This window comes from Colletes latitarsis, chromosome 11 (genome assembly GCF_051014445.1).
Source record: "Colletes latitarsis isolate SP2378_abdomen chromosome 11, iyColLati1, whole genome shotgun sequence".
Classification (NCBI taxonomy): Eukaryota; Metazoa; Arthropoda; class Insecta; order Hymenoptera; family Colletidae; genus Colletes; species Colletes latitarsis.
In genome coordinates, this window is record NC_135144.1 from 21082628 (window position 1) to 21101185 (window position 18558).

The following is an 18558-nucleotide window of genomic DNA, read 5'->3' on the forward strand; positions in this document are numbered from 1 at the left end:
AACGGCACGTCGATCGATCTTAAAGACTCAAAAAAAGTACATGGACCTTATAGAAAAATAGAGGTTCGATTAAAGCGCCCTTCTCGACGTTACGGTGCACTAAAACGCATAAGTTAAATGTCGTCGGTACGCCACGAGATAGCGTAAGCTAACCCTACTTATATACAATAACGCTATAATATTTACACGAAGAAACGTTTTAACGATAATATCACCATTACTCGTTTCTATCGATTATGGCTACTTGCGGTAATAAACATTTAAATCTTGATGGTTTCCGTATGTTGCGCGAATAATCGTTGATCTTGCGAGCTACGGAAATCGTTTTCTTTATTTATATTTGTTCCTTTCCGTTAGACGTTTGACACTTTCACGCGACTCTCGAAACGTAATCGCAGTTCGATCTCGGTGTGTATTTCAGAGAACAGTAAATATTTTTAACATTTTATTACTCTTTGCAGCCAAGGCCAGCGGACCAGTTGCAAATACCTCCGACTGGATCGTAAGACAATTTATCAGGACAGGTGTATTCCGCCCCGACCACTTGACCGTTCACCATTTTTGCGCAGGTAATGAACTTTTTGCACGAGTACGGGTGTGGGAAATTGCCCTGATCTAGGCACCGAATGGTACCTTTGCTCGTGAGGAAGAGTTTCCCGTTATAGGTGGACTTCCCGACCACAGGCTCCTCCTCGTCCTCGTAATAATCGTAGTCGATAACCTGCGGTCGTCTGGGTCTCGTCGTCACGTTCTGTTGCGGTTTATCCTTCGTCTTCGGCTTCTGTCGATCTCTGGGAACCGGCGCGAAACGGACGGTAGTCATCCTACTCTGTGTCGCGTCTGTTCTAGGTGCTAGCGTAGTGCTTATCCTGCGCCTTAGGGCGTTCCTTAACGATGGTCGACCTGATCGTGTAACCCGATTAATTATTCTGTCTCTCGTAGCGAAAAGATTAGAAGTAGCCGCGTTAACACCGACAGTGGGGTAACACAGAGAATGCATTTAGGCACATACGTGATAGTATCCAGCGTGAAGAACGAAAGGTGCCTGCTAACGCAAGGATGCAGACAAAAGAGAAAGTGAGAGTAAATCGATGTGCGTAGAAGTTATGGTTTTGCATTAGTAGTTGCGTCGCGTGTTTATAGACACGGCTGAAAGGGCACGATGATGAAGTAGTAAGCGAAGAACAAATGGTTGAAATTATAGAAGAAAAATGTAGGGTAAAGACACAGATAATTAGCGTAAACGGGTGAACAACTAATGGTGAAATCGACGAAGAACAGCCGTTGAAACGATTAGTTAGCTTCCAACAGAACCCCCAACAGCGATGTACCTCTTTGAAGGAAGAGAAATGCGATTAGTTTTTAATGACAACCTCAGTTTTGTCAAAGGCTTCGTGATGCTCGCGCGTACAGGAAAAGACATCGGTGAATAAGAAAGATATTTTCTATCGTTTCGATTGGCTTTACCGGGAAAGTGTATGGTATGATATAAGTTCGTAGATTGCAACGCGATGAGAGGTTATGTCCCAGGTGATCCATGAGCAATCGTGAGCTATGTGACGTGATCATTTAGTTAAGTAGATTAAGAAGTCTGATGGTGTAGTATTTATCAAGTTGAGTGTACCGGTGGTCGCTGACTGTGGTGGAGTCGGTGGCTCCGCCAAGGTTACCGCGATCTCTTGCGCCCGACTACTTTGATCGATATCCTTTTCGGATTTCGGCAACTCCGGCGTGTTGTTCGCGGCATCTGAAACGATATCACACGCATTCATATAAGATTATCTATACCGTAAGTACTAAGTTATTACTGTCATTAATTTTCTATGAAATGATTAGTTGATTAGAAGAGGGAAAACGAACACATGAATTTATGTTTGGTTAAAAGGACAGTAATCGTATCGTTTATTCTATCAGTATTTAGTTAGTTGGCACATATTTTAGGATTGGCAGTGATATATCCCAAAATATTCTTAAATTATTGAATTTAGAAATAAAAGTCAAGTCACGTTGTTTTATGTACAGAATTTTTTTATTCGCCAACGAAGCGTAGTTCTACTATTTTATGGAGTCAAGTTTATTTGTTTGTGATCGGTAAAATTTCTCAATGCTTTTCAGTTTTATCTGTAGGATCCAATAAATCTAATATAATAATACTAATATTTTTAACTTTCTGTAACGTTTTTCAAGACCAATGTTAGACGAGCTTTTATCGCAGGCGTAAAAGTCTTCCAATCGGATTGGACCAATTCTCTATAGATGGCGAGCTGCGCATGCGCAAGTAACTCGCGTCCAATACCATTGCTCGAGACACATGCCTCTGCAGTAGTCAAAGCGAACCGGGTCGAATGATATCGTGCGTTTTTCGTTGCTCGTGCTTTTACTTACCGAGTTTTTCGTTTCCATCGGTCGGGCGATTTTTTCGATTGTTCGCAAGTGTGTTCGAAGGCTTGTTTTGCGACGATGTCGCAGAGGGTGTAGTCGGTTTCCGCAACCTGGTCGACAGTGGACTTCCTGGTGTTCGAGTAGTCATTACCGTAGACTTAGAGGAATTCACCTGTTCGCGGAGCACACGCAGATTGTATTTCGTGTCAACACGCCGGAACAGTAAGTACAATTTGCTTATTTAACAACGATAGTGTCAGTTGGCGGTCAATTGGTATAAGCGAACAATATAAGCTGACAGTATGGTTTTAAACAAGTAATGAAATAGACAGAAAGCGTTCATTTGGTTAACTAAATATTACATGATTTCGGAGTTATTTGAAAAATATAGTTGGTCTATCAGAAGTCGCGTTTAGCATTAGAACTTCGAATATATTTAAATTCGAAATTGAACCGTTAATTTAGTTCGTCGTAGATGGCGCTTTCTAACAAACGATCAGTAACGTATCATGTATACCTTATCGAGTGTGACAAAACTAACGGCGTTTCTTTTTCTTTCGATTTACGGATAAACTTATACCGATTGAGCTGTCAGCCGTGTTACTTAAAATATTCGTTCGAGATAATAAAGCACTAAAACGATGTACAAGAGTAGAGGAGGGAAGTCCAATTCGACGACAAGCGAATGACATAAACAGTTGTACTTCATTCTCGTGTTAAATCGCCGAATCTTGCGACTAAGCATTAACCCTTTGCCCTCGAAATGCCAACCGTAGCATTCAAAGTTTTCATGCTTCCTACGGAAAATGTCAACCTTCCAAGAAATATAATTTCCATAATAGATCTATGTAAAATTATTGGTAATTTTATGAAAAGGAAAAGGAAGCTAGTTGAATTATATCCTTCGGGAGTATAATGCAATATTTTCACTTGTTCTTTGTATAAAAAAGAGATTAAAATAATTCATTCTTACGATGAGATGTTAAAAAAAATGAATCTAGATAGAGGTCACAAATTTCGATGATTATGACAAATGTTGCATTAAGTATCCAATTGTTTAAAAAGTGTTGGTCTTGTGAAAAATTTGATGTATGTATTTTAGTAAAAGTTAATCGTGCATTACTGTACTACAATACACCCCCGGTAAAAAAATGGCACGTCGACGTAACGAACCGATGGAATTTCGATTACGCGAAGTTCACGCTGGCATTCACATCCAATCTACGTTTAAGTTTAGCGAACCATGCAGACATTTGAAGTAGGTATGTCCTGCAACGCGCGTCGAACACGTGAGAATACGGCTTAACGCGAACAGTCAGCCGAGCACAAAGGGTTAAGATACATTGTAAGATGAACCAGATGATAAGCGTAGCGCAGACGCGCGAGAACGTGCGACACGCGTCTCTTGGAAGAGGAAAAGTTGTGTTAATTGATCTGAGTACAGAAACATCAGGCGGCAGATGAAGATAGGCAGGCATGGCGGCAAGACAGGTGTCCGTCGAGTTTCCTCCGTACAACGATCCACTTTCGATACTGTTCTTCCTTCCAGTTATACAATTCTCTTTCGTTAATCGTTGTCGAAGAAAGAATCGAATCAGCTTCTTGTTTCGTTAGGCACGGAAAGAAAGGCAATCGGGGCTCGCGCTTTTGTTACGTATGCGTAGGTAGAGAAACTCGTCGAAGCTTGGCTTCGTCGTTTTTTTTTTCTCCGATTCAAACGGTAAATTAGCCAGCGACAGAGAGGTCAGTTTTGTTTTGACGGTGCTTCGACGGCTCCCGTTTTGTTTAGTTTAGGCGTAAAAAGAAGGAGAGCGATAGCGCTTATGTTAGCGTATGTTCTAAGGAATTGTTATGCTTTTTTTTTTTTTCTATGCCGTCGAGTTTCGAATGTAGGAAGTTTAAGTCTAAACTGACCTCGGGAAGTTGCTCTCCGTGGACTTTTGTCTTAATCGCGTTTGGCACGAGCTTCTTTCCGTCGTCTGTCTCTCCTTCATTCGAAGTTTCTTGATCGTTCGAATTCTTCGCAGAGTTATTCGCTTTCGTCTCGACGGTCTTGGCTACTTTTCGGTTTTTCTGATCGCGAAGATCGTTTAGAGCAGTACTGGGTCTGCGTTGGCGTCTCCTGTAAGCGGGCACGGGTCGTCCAGAATGTTGCTGCCCTCTTCGCCTCGACGAATTTTCTTGATTATCGACCGATTGTCTGTCGCGATGACGATTCGCTCTGCGTCCAAATTCGGAAACCGAGTCGAATTTGATCTTTTGCCGACGACGGTTCGTCCGAGAAACCACCGTAGTCTCTTTAGCAGTGACTGGAGATAGCGTTGTGATCGAGTCTTGGCTATTCATCGTAAAGTTTCCTCCATCTTGAACACTCTGCGTTGTTGCGTCGGTGATCTCGTTCGTCGTGGAAATCTCTTCCGAACTTGCACCGGAATCCTTCTGCGTATTTAATTCCGTTTCTGTCGTTGGTTCTAACGTGTGATCTATTGCGATCCGAATCGTCGAAGGTGTGTACGAGGTTTCAGAAGTAGGATCAAACAGTGAATCGCTATTCGTGGTAGATTGAGAAACTTTATTCTGTTCAGAAATATCCGATCTTGTAACGTCCGTTAATTGAGAAGAATCGGTAGTCACCATTGGGGAATTATCTAACAAGGGTTCTCTAGTTACGTATTCATTGGAATGGAAGAAAGTAGACAAATCGGTTTCAGCAGATATCGAGCTGGTTAATAAACTAAAAGGCACCGAAACGGTCGTTGAATCTATCGTAGTCTTGCTGTCCGGCGATGCTTCTGTTTTCGCCAAATTTATTTCCGTTTCCGTTTCTTCCCGGTTGATCGAAGAAGTCGTGCTTCCGACTCTGTCTCTGATTACGCGCATCGTTTGGTGTTCAACAGCTGCTATGGAACTCTTCTCATCGTTGATAGTTGGCTGTTTTTCGGTGTTACTTGGCAAAGTCGATACCATGGTAACGGTCGGAGGTGGAATACTTTCTTCGGTGCTGTACTGATCGACAATGGCGTCTTTCATCTCTTCCATAGATAAAGTAGGTACCGTTGTCGGTAAGGTAGACGGCTCGGTCGTTAATTTCCCTGTTTTTCGTGTATCGACCGGGTCAGTTTCGCTTCTGGTCACGTAAAAGCCACGCGGAATTTGACTTTGAAACAGAGTAGCCAGCGGAGGACCGCGCATAGTGGTTGGTCTGGGCGTAGTGGTGGACGAATCTTGGCGATCTATCCTCTTCTTGTTCTTGGTCGGACCATCGTCTTCGTTGTCGGCGATATTGTCCTCGACGTAATACGCGCTCGCTCTGCCGTCCAATAAATCCAATTCGTTTCCTCCAGAGGCCAAAGGCGCTTCTACTGTGTCGCTTACTTTGCTACTCTGATCGATCTCTTCCAGGGTCCAGGGTTCTCTGACGCTCGCTGGCCGATTCTCGAAGTCTCCGGAGACTTTGGCCAAACTCGGGACCGATTCACCCGGAGCCGCGTCTTCCTCGAGAACGAGATTCGCGCGTTTGTCGAGCAAGCTCAAGTACACGGGCGACGGGCTGACGGCGCGATCATTTGTCCGATAACCAATGAGTTCCTTGAGGGTCGGTAGTCTAATAGCTTCCGAGTTGGCGACCTGAAAATCAGAAGAAGGCGGCACGCTTAGTGACGATCCTCCGTTCGACGGGATTCTCGTTCTCGTTATCTCTATCGAAGTACCGATCCTCGGTTGCTCGCTTGCTTGTTCTCCGTTCGATCGATTCCCGACGGTCTCGAGTCTGCGACGATCGGAGAAGGGAAGAAGAAGCAGAAGAATCGCGTCTCTCTTCTACCTGTTCTTCTCGCTCGTGTAATAGTTCGGATGATGCATGATAAGGAAGATGGTCTATGTACATTATCGATGACGGCGTGATCGATATAATTCGCGAATGATTCACTGGCCGGAGTCTCTGGTGCCGATCAAGTTGCTGAATACAGACTCGATCTCGATCGTGGATGATTCGTGGGACTCGGTTGTGAGCCAACCGGTCGCCCGGTGTAGGAACTCGCTTTCTATGGGCAACGTGGACCTTTCGACGTGGCTCTGACGAATCTCGTTCGCAGACTCGTCCTCGTTCGTTTCGCCGGAGGTGTCCTTGGACTTCTCCAACGTGTCGGGGACCGAGGGGGCGGTGGTCTGCAACGGAATCCTCGTGGTCGACGTCAACGAAGAGTACTTGGTCTTTATCAGAATTTTCTGCCGTTCCGTGGTCGCGGACTCCTCGACGGAGGTCACCAATCTCGTGACCAACGGTTTCGGGGGCGGCGTGGTCACGTAATCCGTGTCCACCAGGTTCTGGACCTCCTGTCGTTCCTCTACCAAGCTCCTCAGGGTGGTCGTGTCCTCCTCCGAGGGTCCGCGCGGAGTGGTCCGCAACGACTGCTGTCTTCTGTGAGCGTCTGCCACGTAGTCGAACTTCTTCGCCGGGATCAGAGTCTCCGTGACAGAGAGCTCCGTGGTGCTGGACACTGGACGTTTCGCGTAGAACCGCGATCTAACGTGGGTCGACGAGTCGAAGCTGGGCGACTGCGTGGCGTCCGGTACCTCCTCGTCCCGATACTGGTAACGCGTTCTCGGCTGACGGAAGTTTTGTTGCTGCCTAGGCGTCGAGTCGTTCGTTTCTTCGGATTCCTTCAGCGACGAGTCCACATCGTAACCGCCCTCCGTGCTCACCGTTTTCCTCAAAGAGTTCGGCACCCTGTACCTAGGACGATATTCCAACTTCCGGTTGCTGGCCAGCGTCGATCTGTACGTTTCCTCGCTTCCGGTGGAAATGGCCTCCTCGTCCTCGGTGACATTGATCGTCGATGGCGGGGTAACGTACCGACTCCAGAACCCCTCCGGTTCTTTCTTTGCCGACAGATCGATAGCGAACACGTCCTCGTCGTTCCCACGATGAATCCTCAGAGTCGCGTCGTTCGAGTCGAGGTGCTCTTCCAGTCTCAAATCCTTCTCGTCTACGAGCGTTGCCTTGTCCACGATGTTCTCCGTCGACTGTGTCGTCCTGACTGTCGTCGAAGTCACAGGCCTCCGACGGACGAACAGGCTCTTTCTGCGTTTCGACGCGCCATCCGTGTTGCTCCTCTCAGTTGTCGAAGATGGACGCGCGAAGCTCTTCGAGATGACGTTTTCAACGTTCTCTACGGGTCGTCTGCGTACGAATTTCTTCCTCACGTATCTAGAGTCCAAATAGTACGTTCTGTTGTACGGCTCAAGTCTGCGAGTGGTTTGCGTGGCTACCGAAAGCGTACTCGATTGCGAAACAACGGTCGATGAAGCGTCGAGTTGGCTGTTCGGCGCCGACGTCTCGTCGAATTCTGTCGAAAAGCTCGACGCGGTCGATTCCGTTGTGGCGGTATCGGTGACCGGTTCCTCGATCTCGAGTTCCGTCGCGGCGGTGGTGAAGTTGTCGATCATCGTCGAGCCCATCGTGACCTCGTCGTCAATGGGCGTCACGGTCGTCGTTTCGAAAGTCGACGCGAAGTCGCTGGCCAGTGTGTAATCTATCGTTTTCGAAGTCTCTGCCGTGGACGTGTCGAAAGCTTCCGTCGATACGTCCAACTTCGTGACCGTTTCTTCCTCGATGTCTTCGTTAGGGACCGTGTACCCGAATCTCAGCACCACTTGGTCCTCCTCGGTGGAAGAAACCTCCGTTACCGTGGTAGTGTTTTGAACCGGACGTAGACGCCTGACCACCTTCCTTCTTCGATGAAGCGACCTGTTCTCCTCCTCTTCCTGCGACGCAACGGTGCTGGACGCAACCGGTCGTTTCCTCAGTAGAACCTTTCGTCTCCTGGGAACCGTGGCGTTTCGACTGCCTTGAGTGGTTTGATCGGTCGCGTTCGTAGGAAACACGATTCTGATAACGTCTGGGTCGAAGTCTTCGACCACGACGTTCTTGTTGGTCGTGGTGTACGCTCCAGCATGCTCCTCGTTAGCGTGCAGTCGATTGTCCGGGGTCACGGTGACCACCTCGTTCTCCATGATGGACTCCGTGGTACGAATCGGCTCCACGGTGTTAGTCTCGACGTCCGATTCCGTGGTCGTCGAATCGGAGACACCGTTCAGCTCGTCGACAGAATTCGCGTAAGGTTCCTCGGTGATAGGATCGTTCGGAGGACTCTCCGCTTCCGTTGGTTGCGCGGAAACCGTCGTCGAGACAACGGTGGAAGGATACAGCGCGGTGGACGAGACCGCGTCTTCCATTTCTTTGCTCTGCTCCTCCGCGTTATTCCGTTTCCTCGTGTACTTGGTCCTAGAGTATACGTCCCGGTTCACCGTGGCCGGTTTCTTGAACACCTTTATGTTAGTGATTTTCTCTTTCTCGGCCTCGTCCTCGTCCACGGTCGCGCTCCTCGATCTCGAAGGCAGGCTCCTCCTCGGGGAGCCCTGAGTGATCCTGACGATGGGACTGTCCTCGAGTTCGTTCGCCTTCGGATGCTCGCCGGTGGCCCTGGCGCTCGGTCGTCGGAACCTCCGTCTGGGAGGCTCCGACGCGTTCTCCGTTGTTTTAGCAGCCTCCGTGGTTCTGGTCCGTTCTCTGACCACGGAGTTGACCGTTTCTTCGGTTTTCGTTTTGTAGGTGGACGGCGTGTACCTGCTGGATCCTCGTTGTCTCGTTCGTCCGGGTGCGTGGGAGGATTCCTCGGCGGCGTCGCTCGGCCGTTCTCGATCGTGCTCGATTGGTCTCGTTCGGTCGTTCTCGGCGATCGGCTCTTGTCGCGACCTTAACCGACCACGTCCTACCAAAAAGGACGAGCGCGTGTGGTTTCGCGACGATATACTCACCTTGGACCTCGTCTGATCGTTGGACGCTGGCAGCGGAGTGGTCGCGGTGTCTGCCGGTCGGTTACGTCGACTGAAGCCGAACGGACGCGGCTGCGACACCGTCGCGGCGCCGATCTTCGCGTTGGGCGTCAACAACGTCGACAGACTCGCCGGCGCCGTGGTCAACAGGATTTCCGTCGCCGAATCCTCGACCAGTTTCACGGTCTCTGTTGTCGTGCTCGAGACCGGTTCTTCCGTTTCCGGTTCGCGGACGATGTCGTTCGACGTCGTGGAAACGGTGCTCGAGGCAAGGGTGGTCGTCGACGGCGTCGTCGTTGTCGTCGTCGATGTCGTCGTCGACGTTGTCGTTACTGCTTCCGTCTTTGCATCGATTTTTGGCGCTTCGCTCGAAACTGATTCCGTGATCGGTTCTTGACTGGTGGAGATCGTTTCCGAGACGACCTCTGGAGACTTTGGAGTCGTGCTTCTGAATCTCTGAATGTTGATGTACCTGTGGAATTGTTTAGTTGGTCAGTTGATCGGGACGAAAAGACGTACAGGATCTAGTAAAAGCTGAGGTAAGGACCTAGATTTAGTAGTTGGCGAGCTCTCCTCGCTGGACTTTGATTCTTCCGAGGAGCTGCTCTCGGTACTCCTGAAAGCCGGACAATATTTCCGTGAACGTTAATTTGATAATACTTCTCATATTTGTGCTTTATGTACGGTGGCGAACATATACTAAACAGCGGGATAATATCCCTCGAGTAATTCATAGTCTTCGATCGCCTTCTCTTTTTCAAAATTTATTATAGCTACCCCTGACTCTGACTGTACCCGTACCCTCTTTTGAATAAATATTCCGGTAGTCTTGAGAGTTTGATTAATAAATAAGAAATTAGGTAAACTGAATTAGAGTCGATGAAAATATAATTACTCGCGTGTTCTCTAAGTACATGTCCGTCATTGCTCCGAACGCTTACTTTGACGAGATGCTAGGACGTCGAGAACGAACAGGCGCTGATTGTTCCTCCGTGTCTTCGTCCTTTTCGTCCACGTCGTTCTCGTTTCTAAACGGTACCCTGTTACAGTTACTTGAGAACTTTTCTTATCTGCTAACGTTTTACTCACCTCGACGTCGTACTCGATGGCCGAGCACGTCTGATGTTAATATAATTAGGAGTAGCTCTTTGCGTGGAACTGGTCAGGAAGGGATTGCTGACGGACTGTTCTTCGGAGGAAGCCACATCCGCGGTGTCGTCGTCGAGGTCTTCCTCTTCGTTGAGCTCCTCGTCTTCGACCGGTGGTTCTTTCGTGGAGGATCTGTTTAAAACGTAAACATTAGTACTTTCTTTTTTCTATGGAATTTTTTACGTAAGAATCGACGCCCTGATTCGACCTACTTGGGTCTCTCGATAGTAACGTATTGAGGCTTGTACGTTCGTCTCAGAGTCTTCACTTCGGGAACTTCGTCCAGGCCTTCGAACTGCGCTCCGCCTGGTCCGTTCGCGCGATTTTTATTCGTAGATGTGCGTTGTCTGCCGACGCTTTTTCCAGCCTGACGGTTCAACACGCGCTCGTACAGGGTACGACTAATCGTGGCTGGAGTAACTGGTTCGTTACCCGAGCTGGTCTCGTCGGAACTCTTGTTTTGGATAAATAGTTGCTTCTCCAATTCCTCTATACCACCTGTGAAACGAATAGTTGGATAAATAAATAGAAACGTAGCAGCTTTCGTTTGGCACTTTCTCTTTACTCAATTATCTAGTTACTCTACCGATGCATTACCGTTGTAAAAGCTTAAAAAAGAAGTAGAAGAAATATCCGAATTAATCACCTGCTTTCTTAATAAGCTTTATTAACTCCTTGATGACCTTAGGGTCCTCCTCCTCGTCTTCGCTACCAATCACTTTTTCCGGGTCGTGTTTCTCAGACTTGGAAGTTGTAGATGGCGCCTCTGTAGTCGTCGTGGTCGTCGTGGTGGTGGGCCTGTTTCTAGTGATCGTTTTGTACAGAAGCGGTTTCAAAGTAGAGGACACTTTGGGTTCTTCCTTTACTTCTTCTTCTTCTTCATCATCTTCTTCTTCGATTTCATCATCGTCCTCGTACTCCTCTTCGTATTCCTCTTCGCTGTCCGGTTTCTGGGTGGTCGGTTTACGCGTGCTGCTGTACAGATACGTTGTACGGCTGGTGGCAGCTATTATAGGCGCCCTGGTCGTCGAAACGACGGTCGTTTTTGACTTTGGACAGACCACGTTGCGTGGATAGTCGCACGAATCGGCTGCCTTGTTGAACACCAACCCTGCTCGAACGTATCGTAAAGGACTCTTAGAAACGATCACTATCATTTGTATATTTAGATAATTATTCTTATGTATATCAGTGTCACGTACAATCATAATTTCATATTTACTTTTTAGCTTGTTCAAGCATTTATTAGAATGTTTTTACGGAAGATTGTTTGACGTCATTTTAATATCTAACTTATTGTAAGTAATCTCTGTTCAAAGGAAAAGAAGAAGAAAAAGAACCCTTTGTTCTATAGCCCTAGCGAGTTCTCAGTTTTGAACTAATTAAAATAACTGTCGAGACAGTTAATATGATCTAGATCTAGTAATATCTTAAAATAGAATTCTATAGTTAAAGGAATGGGAATAGTGCCTTAATAGTTCCCTTTGAAAAGACAAAATTTTCTAACACTTGTCTTTTACACACCGAGTGTTGAAGTAATCTGCAAAAACTGAGTTAATAAAACCTTGGTTTAATGATGGTTACAGTTTCCTTACCCGAGGGACAAGTGAACTGATGCGCCACGACACCAAGACCACCTGGACCAGCATCCAAACACCAAAAGTACTTCTTGCAGTCTCGAGGATGCGAGAAGAATCCTTCGTCTTCGCACTTGAAGTCTGTTTAAACATGGACGATTAGAGGGAAATGTAACGACGTTGGTGAGATTGATATATCGAATCGGTTCATAAGTCTTTACGTATTTTCGCTCCAGTAAATTTTGGCTGAGTTTTATACATGTATACTTTTGAATTAATGGAAACTGATGGATAGTTTAGACACTGTAGACCAAATTGAGCCACACAAGGATACTAATATTATTATAAGTAGTCATAAATATAGAGATAGTGACCATATAGTGATCACACGAGATAAAATTTAAACCTAAACAAACATAAGAAATTGAATAGATGAACTGACCAGGTAATCGAAGCAATCAAATCACGTACACGTGACAGCGACCGCCAAAGTGTTAAATACGTGAAGACTTATGAATTTAATAAACCTAATCCCCAGTCAAATTTACCAGTTCCAGGATCAGGCGTAGTCGGGGGTTCCGGAGTGGTCAGTTTGTTGCTCAGAGATTCTTGCCCAGAGTCGTTGTTGCCACCCCCTTTGTGGCGATTCTGCTTTCTACGATTCCGACCAGAACTAGGTCTCTTGGATCTACTCTTGCTCTTTTCCCTCGATCTGTTACTCTTGTCCACGGTCCTCACCGCGTTGCCACCGTCGTCCTCCTCCTCCTCGTCCGAAGACGGATCGTACGACCTCCTGTCGACCTCCTTCTCCTCTTCCTCCTCGACGCTGGCTTTGGGCCGTGCAAACGTCCGGAATTTGGGCCTCGGTGAAGAGGTAACCCGTTTCCTCGTCGCAGATGCCGCGGTAGTGGTGCTCCTTCTATTCGTACCTTGTTTCCTTCCCACGGTGTTGCTCTGGACTCCTGATACGCGAGTCTTCTTGCGATTGTCCAAAGTCTTTGACTTTTGAACCGTATTCCTGTCGGTGGGAAGATAAAGAGACTTAATTGAAGTCGTTTCTATGGTATACTTTCCATGGTTCTAGTTTACAGTCTATTGTATCGCCAAAATAAGGCGAAAATTAAGAAGTACGCAGCTGTATGCAGGTTGCCTATCTACAGGCGGAACTTTAAACGTCAATAACTTTTTAACGAAGTTAACTCGATCAACAAATCGACATTCTTGACTGTCGTCTTATTTTGGCCCATAGAACCGCCCATTAAAATTTTTCCCAGAGAACACCCTGTATTTCCAAATGAATGCGTTAGAACTTTCAATCGTCGTGGCCGCCATATTTATTATTCGCTTGAACACAGTTGCTCAACGCGTTAAAATTAGTAAAATTTATTATAAAAATTCTTGTTCGACCAACGATTTATGGTCGAACGATTGCTGAGAGTTCAGATTCAACGGATGTGCTTACGTGTTGTCGGACAAAAGAGTCTCTTTAGCCGCTTCGATCAACGGATATGGACGATCGTGGCACTTGCCGCGGAAATCGTCGTTGTCGATCGTCCAGAACATGATACCGCCCAAGTTCTTCTCGTTCACGTATTTAGCTTTCAGTTTCACTATGTCCTCGTCGTCGTAGCCCACCCACTGGTCGCCTTTGAACGCGTAAGGACCCATCGCCTTCGGGTTCGGCTGAATCACTTCCCAGTCCTCCGAGGCTGCGAGGCTCTCGCAAATCTGAATAGTTAAATTATCATTATTATTACGAACCGTTCAAATACAACCGAGCAAAGGTATAGCATAATACGTTACAACGTCAGATAGGCTATTACAAAAGAAAAAATAATGATACTCGGATAGTTGAAACTAGTAGAACGCAAATTTAAATGAAAACCCGACCTCGTAATAAGCAAGATATCCCTTTTCTCGTGTCGCATCACCCTCGATTCCCGGACCATCCGCCGGGGATCCCAATTCGGTCGCATCCTGATTGAAAAGCGTGTAAGACCGTCCGTAGGTTGGAATGCCCAGAATGATCTTCTCCGGGGAGGCACCCTTCTTCAACAGATACTCGATCGTGTAGTCCTGTAAAGTTCTCGAGTTTAGCGCTCCGTGAACTCCGAGTAGGTGTTGTTCGATAACTTGAAAAGACTTCTAAGAGAGTGATCTGAACGTGGTGGATTCGCGTAGCTACCGGACGTAATTTGATATTGTTTAATACGATGTCTACCGAGCCAAACTCTATCATTTTAATATCTCAGGACGTTTCAACGCGTTATCTTCTTACGATAGTCAACTCGGTGTCGTAGTTATACTCGTTGTCCTCTTCCAAGGGATACAGAGGGGAGTGGTGATTCACAGCCGGTTCGTAGGACGAGTGATAGTCGTACGACAAGAGGTTAATGAAGTCCAGGTATTCGTTTAATCTAGGTACGTCGTAGCCTTTGTCGACGTACTCGATACCGGCTGGCATCGCCAGGGACAACAGCAGTCTCGGTCTTCCGGTTTTCGAGGACTCTCTATCGAACTCCTCTCTGAGTTCCTACAAGGACGGCCATTAGAGTAATTAGTAAAACAAGTATTTTACGGACCCTATATTGTAAATATTCGAATCTCGATAAAGTAAAAAAGTAGGATGATAAGGAGGAGTGAGTTTACCTGCACCAGATTGGCATAATTGTCTTTGTCTCGAGGCTTTCCACCGTCCCTGAAGGCCGGGTACTCCCAGTCGAGATCGAGGCCGTCAAAATGATTCTTTCGAAGGAACTTGATCGAATTCTTAACGAATTCCCGCCTCCTCTCTTGGTCGGCCACCATCGGTGAAAACCTGCTGGAACCTTCATTCCAACCGCCGATGGCCAACATGGTCTTCAGGTTTTTATTGTACGTTTTTAGGCCGGTAAATTTGGCGTAACCACCTGTCGAGATCATGCGAGATTAATCGTTGCGTTTCTCTCGCGTTCGAAATAATCTGATTTATCCCGAGTATATGAACAACTTTGGTTCTGGATCACAGACGAGGTATACGAGTAGACCTTACATCCAATGTATTTTTTCGGCCCACTTTTATGGGGCTATAGAGCTCCATTACCATTTTCGTGTCACTCGTAACGTTACCAGCAGGTTACACAAATGAACACAAACTGAAGTGAGACAGAAAATAAAATTACTGAAACATTCTTGGCCACGCATTATATTCTCGGTAAAGAATTTTTTTCTCGAAAGTGCGTAGAATTTTGGGGGTATGTGTATTCACCAAAAATGATTGTAACTTCCTGTCGATTTTTCTTAAAAATTCGTTTTTTATTTTTGATAAATTTGTTTGACGCACTATGGAAAAGTTGTTTAGTACTTTTTTGTAGGTAACCATGAGCTCTACTTCTAAATTAAATTTTAATGAGATACGTTTACTATTGTAGGAGTTATGATCGTTTGAAAATTGCGTTTTTTAATCCTTTCCATAGTCAATTCACATGTATTTATGCACACACTACAGCTGCTGCCCATAAATACTAGTTCAGTGAATGGTTTCTCAATTGACCACCACCCATGAGAAGAGGTCGCTAAAATCAGGTGATTCTATAAGGTGAATGGTCTACTCGTATACCTCGTCTGTGTCCATATATGATTCAGAATCAACGTTGTTCTACCATTGTGTCTATTAATGTTTTCTCCAGTCTGTACCTTTTTCGATGTCTTGATACTTGTCGAATGGTTTCAAAGCATTGTCCTTGGTAAATCCGCCGAAAGCGTAGATCAAATGGGTGCACAAGTACGGATTAATGTTTTGCGGCGAGAATTTTGCCGTCCCTGGTCGATAGATTGACCAGTTCGTATAGTAACACACGATCTTTCGCTCGGCATTTCCTGGAAAATCGAAAGGTGATCGTTTTACTTTCAGGTCACTCGATAACGGTCTCGTATAACACGTGTAAAGTTTCCACGGAGGGGGAGGGGGGTGTCTCCGATTGAGAAACACTGTCGGTATGGTTGGATCAACTAACGATTCCAGTAGTCGAGGCGCCAATCGGCCAATACCTTTGCAATGGCCTCCAACGTCACTTGGTCGCTACAAATGATTTCTGAAGGGGAACTGTAATCGTAATCCGTAACGAAAGGGTTAAGGACCCGTAACATGACACCTGGGGGCACCTGTCTCTTCTGTCTATTAAAAATCATTACAAAATGTATCCCGTCATGGGGTTCTGAGGCAAGTGCCACGAGATCAAGCATATAAGGTGACCTCGCATTCCCATTCCATGTCCAGATTCTTATTACAAATCCTACGAAGCATCGATAACATCAGGTCATCGGCCTCGTCCATGTGCTTTATCGATGGCCAGCAACAGAGTGTCGGGTTCTTTCTCGTTACCCTAAAATTATACGTCGTACTATGGTCACTAGAGTCACTGTCGAATATAAACATTCGTAACATATTTATCGTGTCGACTTCCTTAATATCCCTAATATCCTTAACACTAGATTTAGGGATACTGTTTGCACGTAATTTTATCGTCAAACGAAACAAGGGACGCATTATCTGTTTGTATTTTGTGTGATGATTTTGAAGGGTAAAGGATCGATTCTAATTATAGAAACAGCTCGAGTCGGGTGTCGAACGTAGAAAAGGATAGCGAGTGAAAGAAAAGGAGGTCCGTTTTAGCTGTCGAGCTTTGTCGAGGGGAATCTCTCCTCAGTCGAAGAACGAGACGCTTATATTGTAGATCAGTCCGGTCATTTATCCGACTTTTACTATATTTTAACACACGTACGGGATCGTAAATTCTAATCGTTCTCGAATCGGTGCGACGTACGGCCGACGGAGAAACCGTGTCGCAGAGAAATTGAGACGCGTTTGTACTTTCGTTTGTTCGACGCGAAACTGATATACTCCATGAATTTCCACGCAGCAGTGCTCTCGTTAATGCCTAGCAACCAGATGCCGAAACTATACGATCAATCGTTATCTTGACACATATCTGACAACTGGTGGCGTCTTTTGCTTAAGTAATACGCGGAAGACGGGGTCATTCTATGGTAGACAATAACGTGTGAAATATATTCGTATTATTTTACGACGAAGAACAAGCGTAGATACTAACGAAGAGTCGAAATCCTTCTTACCGACAGAGTTTACAGACGTTCGAGACGAGGCGTGTTTACGCCACGCGATTCGCGATTGTAAAAAGGTTTGAACAATTAACGAGCATCGAGACCAGCCGCGCGGCGTGTGTCAGTTTCTCTTTCATTTTCGCACGTTCATCAGGTTGTCAAACCGACTCGCTGGTCACCTTGCCCGGATCTCTACCAACGCGTACTTTCGATCAGGGAGTTACCCTAGGTGCTTTCACCGATCGAGCGAATCGAGGCCGTCCAAAGTCGATGCAAAAATCACGTCTGGAATTAACAAGATCGCTCATGACCCTGACCACCCGCGTGGCATCGAGGACTCGCCATCTCGGTTGCAGATTGTGACACGGTTTCATGGAATGTATAGAGATGGCGACGGTAACGATATGCAACTAACGCCTGAATTTATCTGATTTGTCTTATTAGTCGAAACAGTTTTTATCGAAAGTCGAACGAAACTGATAAAATTTGTAATTAGTTCTGATATAATAGTAATATTTTTACTGCTAACTTTTCTGCTCTAAACAAACGAAACTTTTTACAGTTAGCAGAGCGCGAATAGTTTTTCGATTCACCGTGTTTTTCCAGAGACCCGGTTATGTTTACGTCTCGTGTCGTCAACCCTTTCAATTACCAATCTCCCTTCCCCTTTCCCACGGCACACCTAGCGGTATTCGTTTTCCCGTTTCCCCTTTCTGACCCCAGTCACGTTTAGCATTCCCACAAGGCATATTAATCAATCATATTAAATTTACTTGATCCCAAGCGTGTTTTCTCATATCTCTATTTAGTGCATACCGATAATTCGTGAAAATCTAGCCGTAACTGTTCGGAATATAACATACAGGGTGTTCGGCCATCCTGGGAAAAATTTTAATAGGAGATTCTAGAGGCTACAATAAGACGAAAATCGAGAATACCAATTTGTTGTTTGAGGCTTCGTTAAAAAGTTATTAAAGTTTAAAGTTCCGCCCATGATAGTGGTTCTCACTCAGCACGAGAGACTCTACTTACTGACGTATCGACAACCTTACAGTTTTCTGAGTGAGAGCCACAATTGCGTGTACGTAGCTGTTCGCAGATTGCCATTCCACAGGCAAAACTTTAAACATTAATAACTTTTTAACGAAGCCTTAATCAACAAATTGGCATTCTTGATTTTCGTCTTATTTTGACCTCTAGAATCGCCTATTAAAATTTTTCCCAGGGGTGGCCGAACACCCTGTATGTATACATTCATAAATGCAATAAAAATGGGCAATTAGTGGTTCTAGATGAAGTAGCTTCGATGACCGTGACCTTGACATATCTAATCCTTTGCCCGCTGCTATAAGGTTTTTAGTATGAAATCAAAAAGGTTTCTTTGAAAAATGGCGGACCTTCTAAAGCTTGATAAATTGTTTGTTGTCTGTGGGCCCCAACAAAATTTAGCTACTCCACTAGCTTGTGTTCGAAAAGGTTGAAAGCCACTGTATCAGAGAAACTGTAGTCT

The 18558-nt window shown here is 45.8% G+C and overlaps 1 protein-coding gene and 1 long non-coding RNA gene across 3 annotated transcripts in view; one reads left to right on the forward strand and one right to left on the reverse strand.

Moving 5' to 3' along the window:
• Positions 1-78: 78 nt before the first annotated feature.
• On the reverse strand, positions 79-15746 carry LOC143348167 (uncharacterized). 2 transcript variants are annotated; one of them, XM_076778086.1, is made up of 16 exons: positions 15621-15746; positions 14595-14854; positions 14224-14478; positions 13836-14021; positions 13408-13673; positions 12494-12963; positions 11964-12086; positions 11015-11479; positions 10581-10866; positions 10309-10500; positions 10161-10247; positions 9767-9835; positions 9202-9691; positions 2386-2554; positions 1625-1747; positions 79-903 (listed from the first exon to the last, which is right to left on the reverse strand). In XM_076778086.1, the coding sequence occupies exons 2-16, from the start codon at positions 14799-14801 to the stop codon at positions 449-451; spliced, it is 3843 nt and encodes a 1280-aa protein (XP_076634201.1). In that variant the 5' UTR covers positions 14802-14854; positions 15621-15746; the 3' UTR covers positions 79-448. The 2 variants fall into 2 exon arrangements, with proteins under 2 accessions (XP_076634201.1, XP_076634200.1); XM_076778085.1 differs by lacking the exon at positions 15621-15746 and having other exon boundaries at positions 14595-14916.
• The window catches only part of LOC143348173 (uncharacterized), a 34173-nt gene continuing 18077 nt past the window's right edge, over positions 2463-18558 (forward strand). Inside the window, exons 1-2 of the long non-coding RNA XR_013080723.1 lie at positions 2463-2604; positions 11955-12128. This is a non-coding gene — a long non-coding RNA (uncharacterized LOC143348173). The remainder of the gene's footprint in view (positions 2605-11954; positions 12129-18558) is intronic.

Bases quoted from the DNA above. Each gene is read 5' to 3' on its own strand.
- LOC143348167 (XM_076778085.1), bottom strand. From the start codon at position 14,867: ATGATCTCGACAGGTGGTTACGCCAAATTTACCGGCCTAAAAACGTAC. The intron at 12,087-12,493 runs GTAAATTTGACT...ATGTTTAAACAG, and splicing joins TACGCCTGATCCTGGAACTG to ACTTCAAGTGCGAAGACGAA. The intron at 1,748-2,385 runs GTAAGTAAAAGC...ATATCGTTTCAG, and splicing joins CGATGGAAACGAAAAACTCG to ATGCCGCGAACAACACGCCG.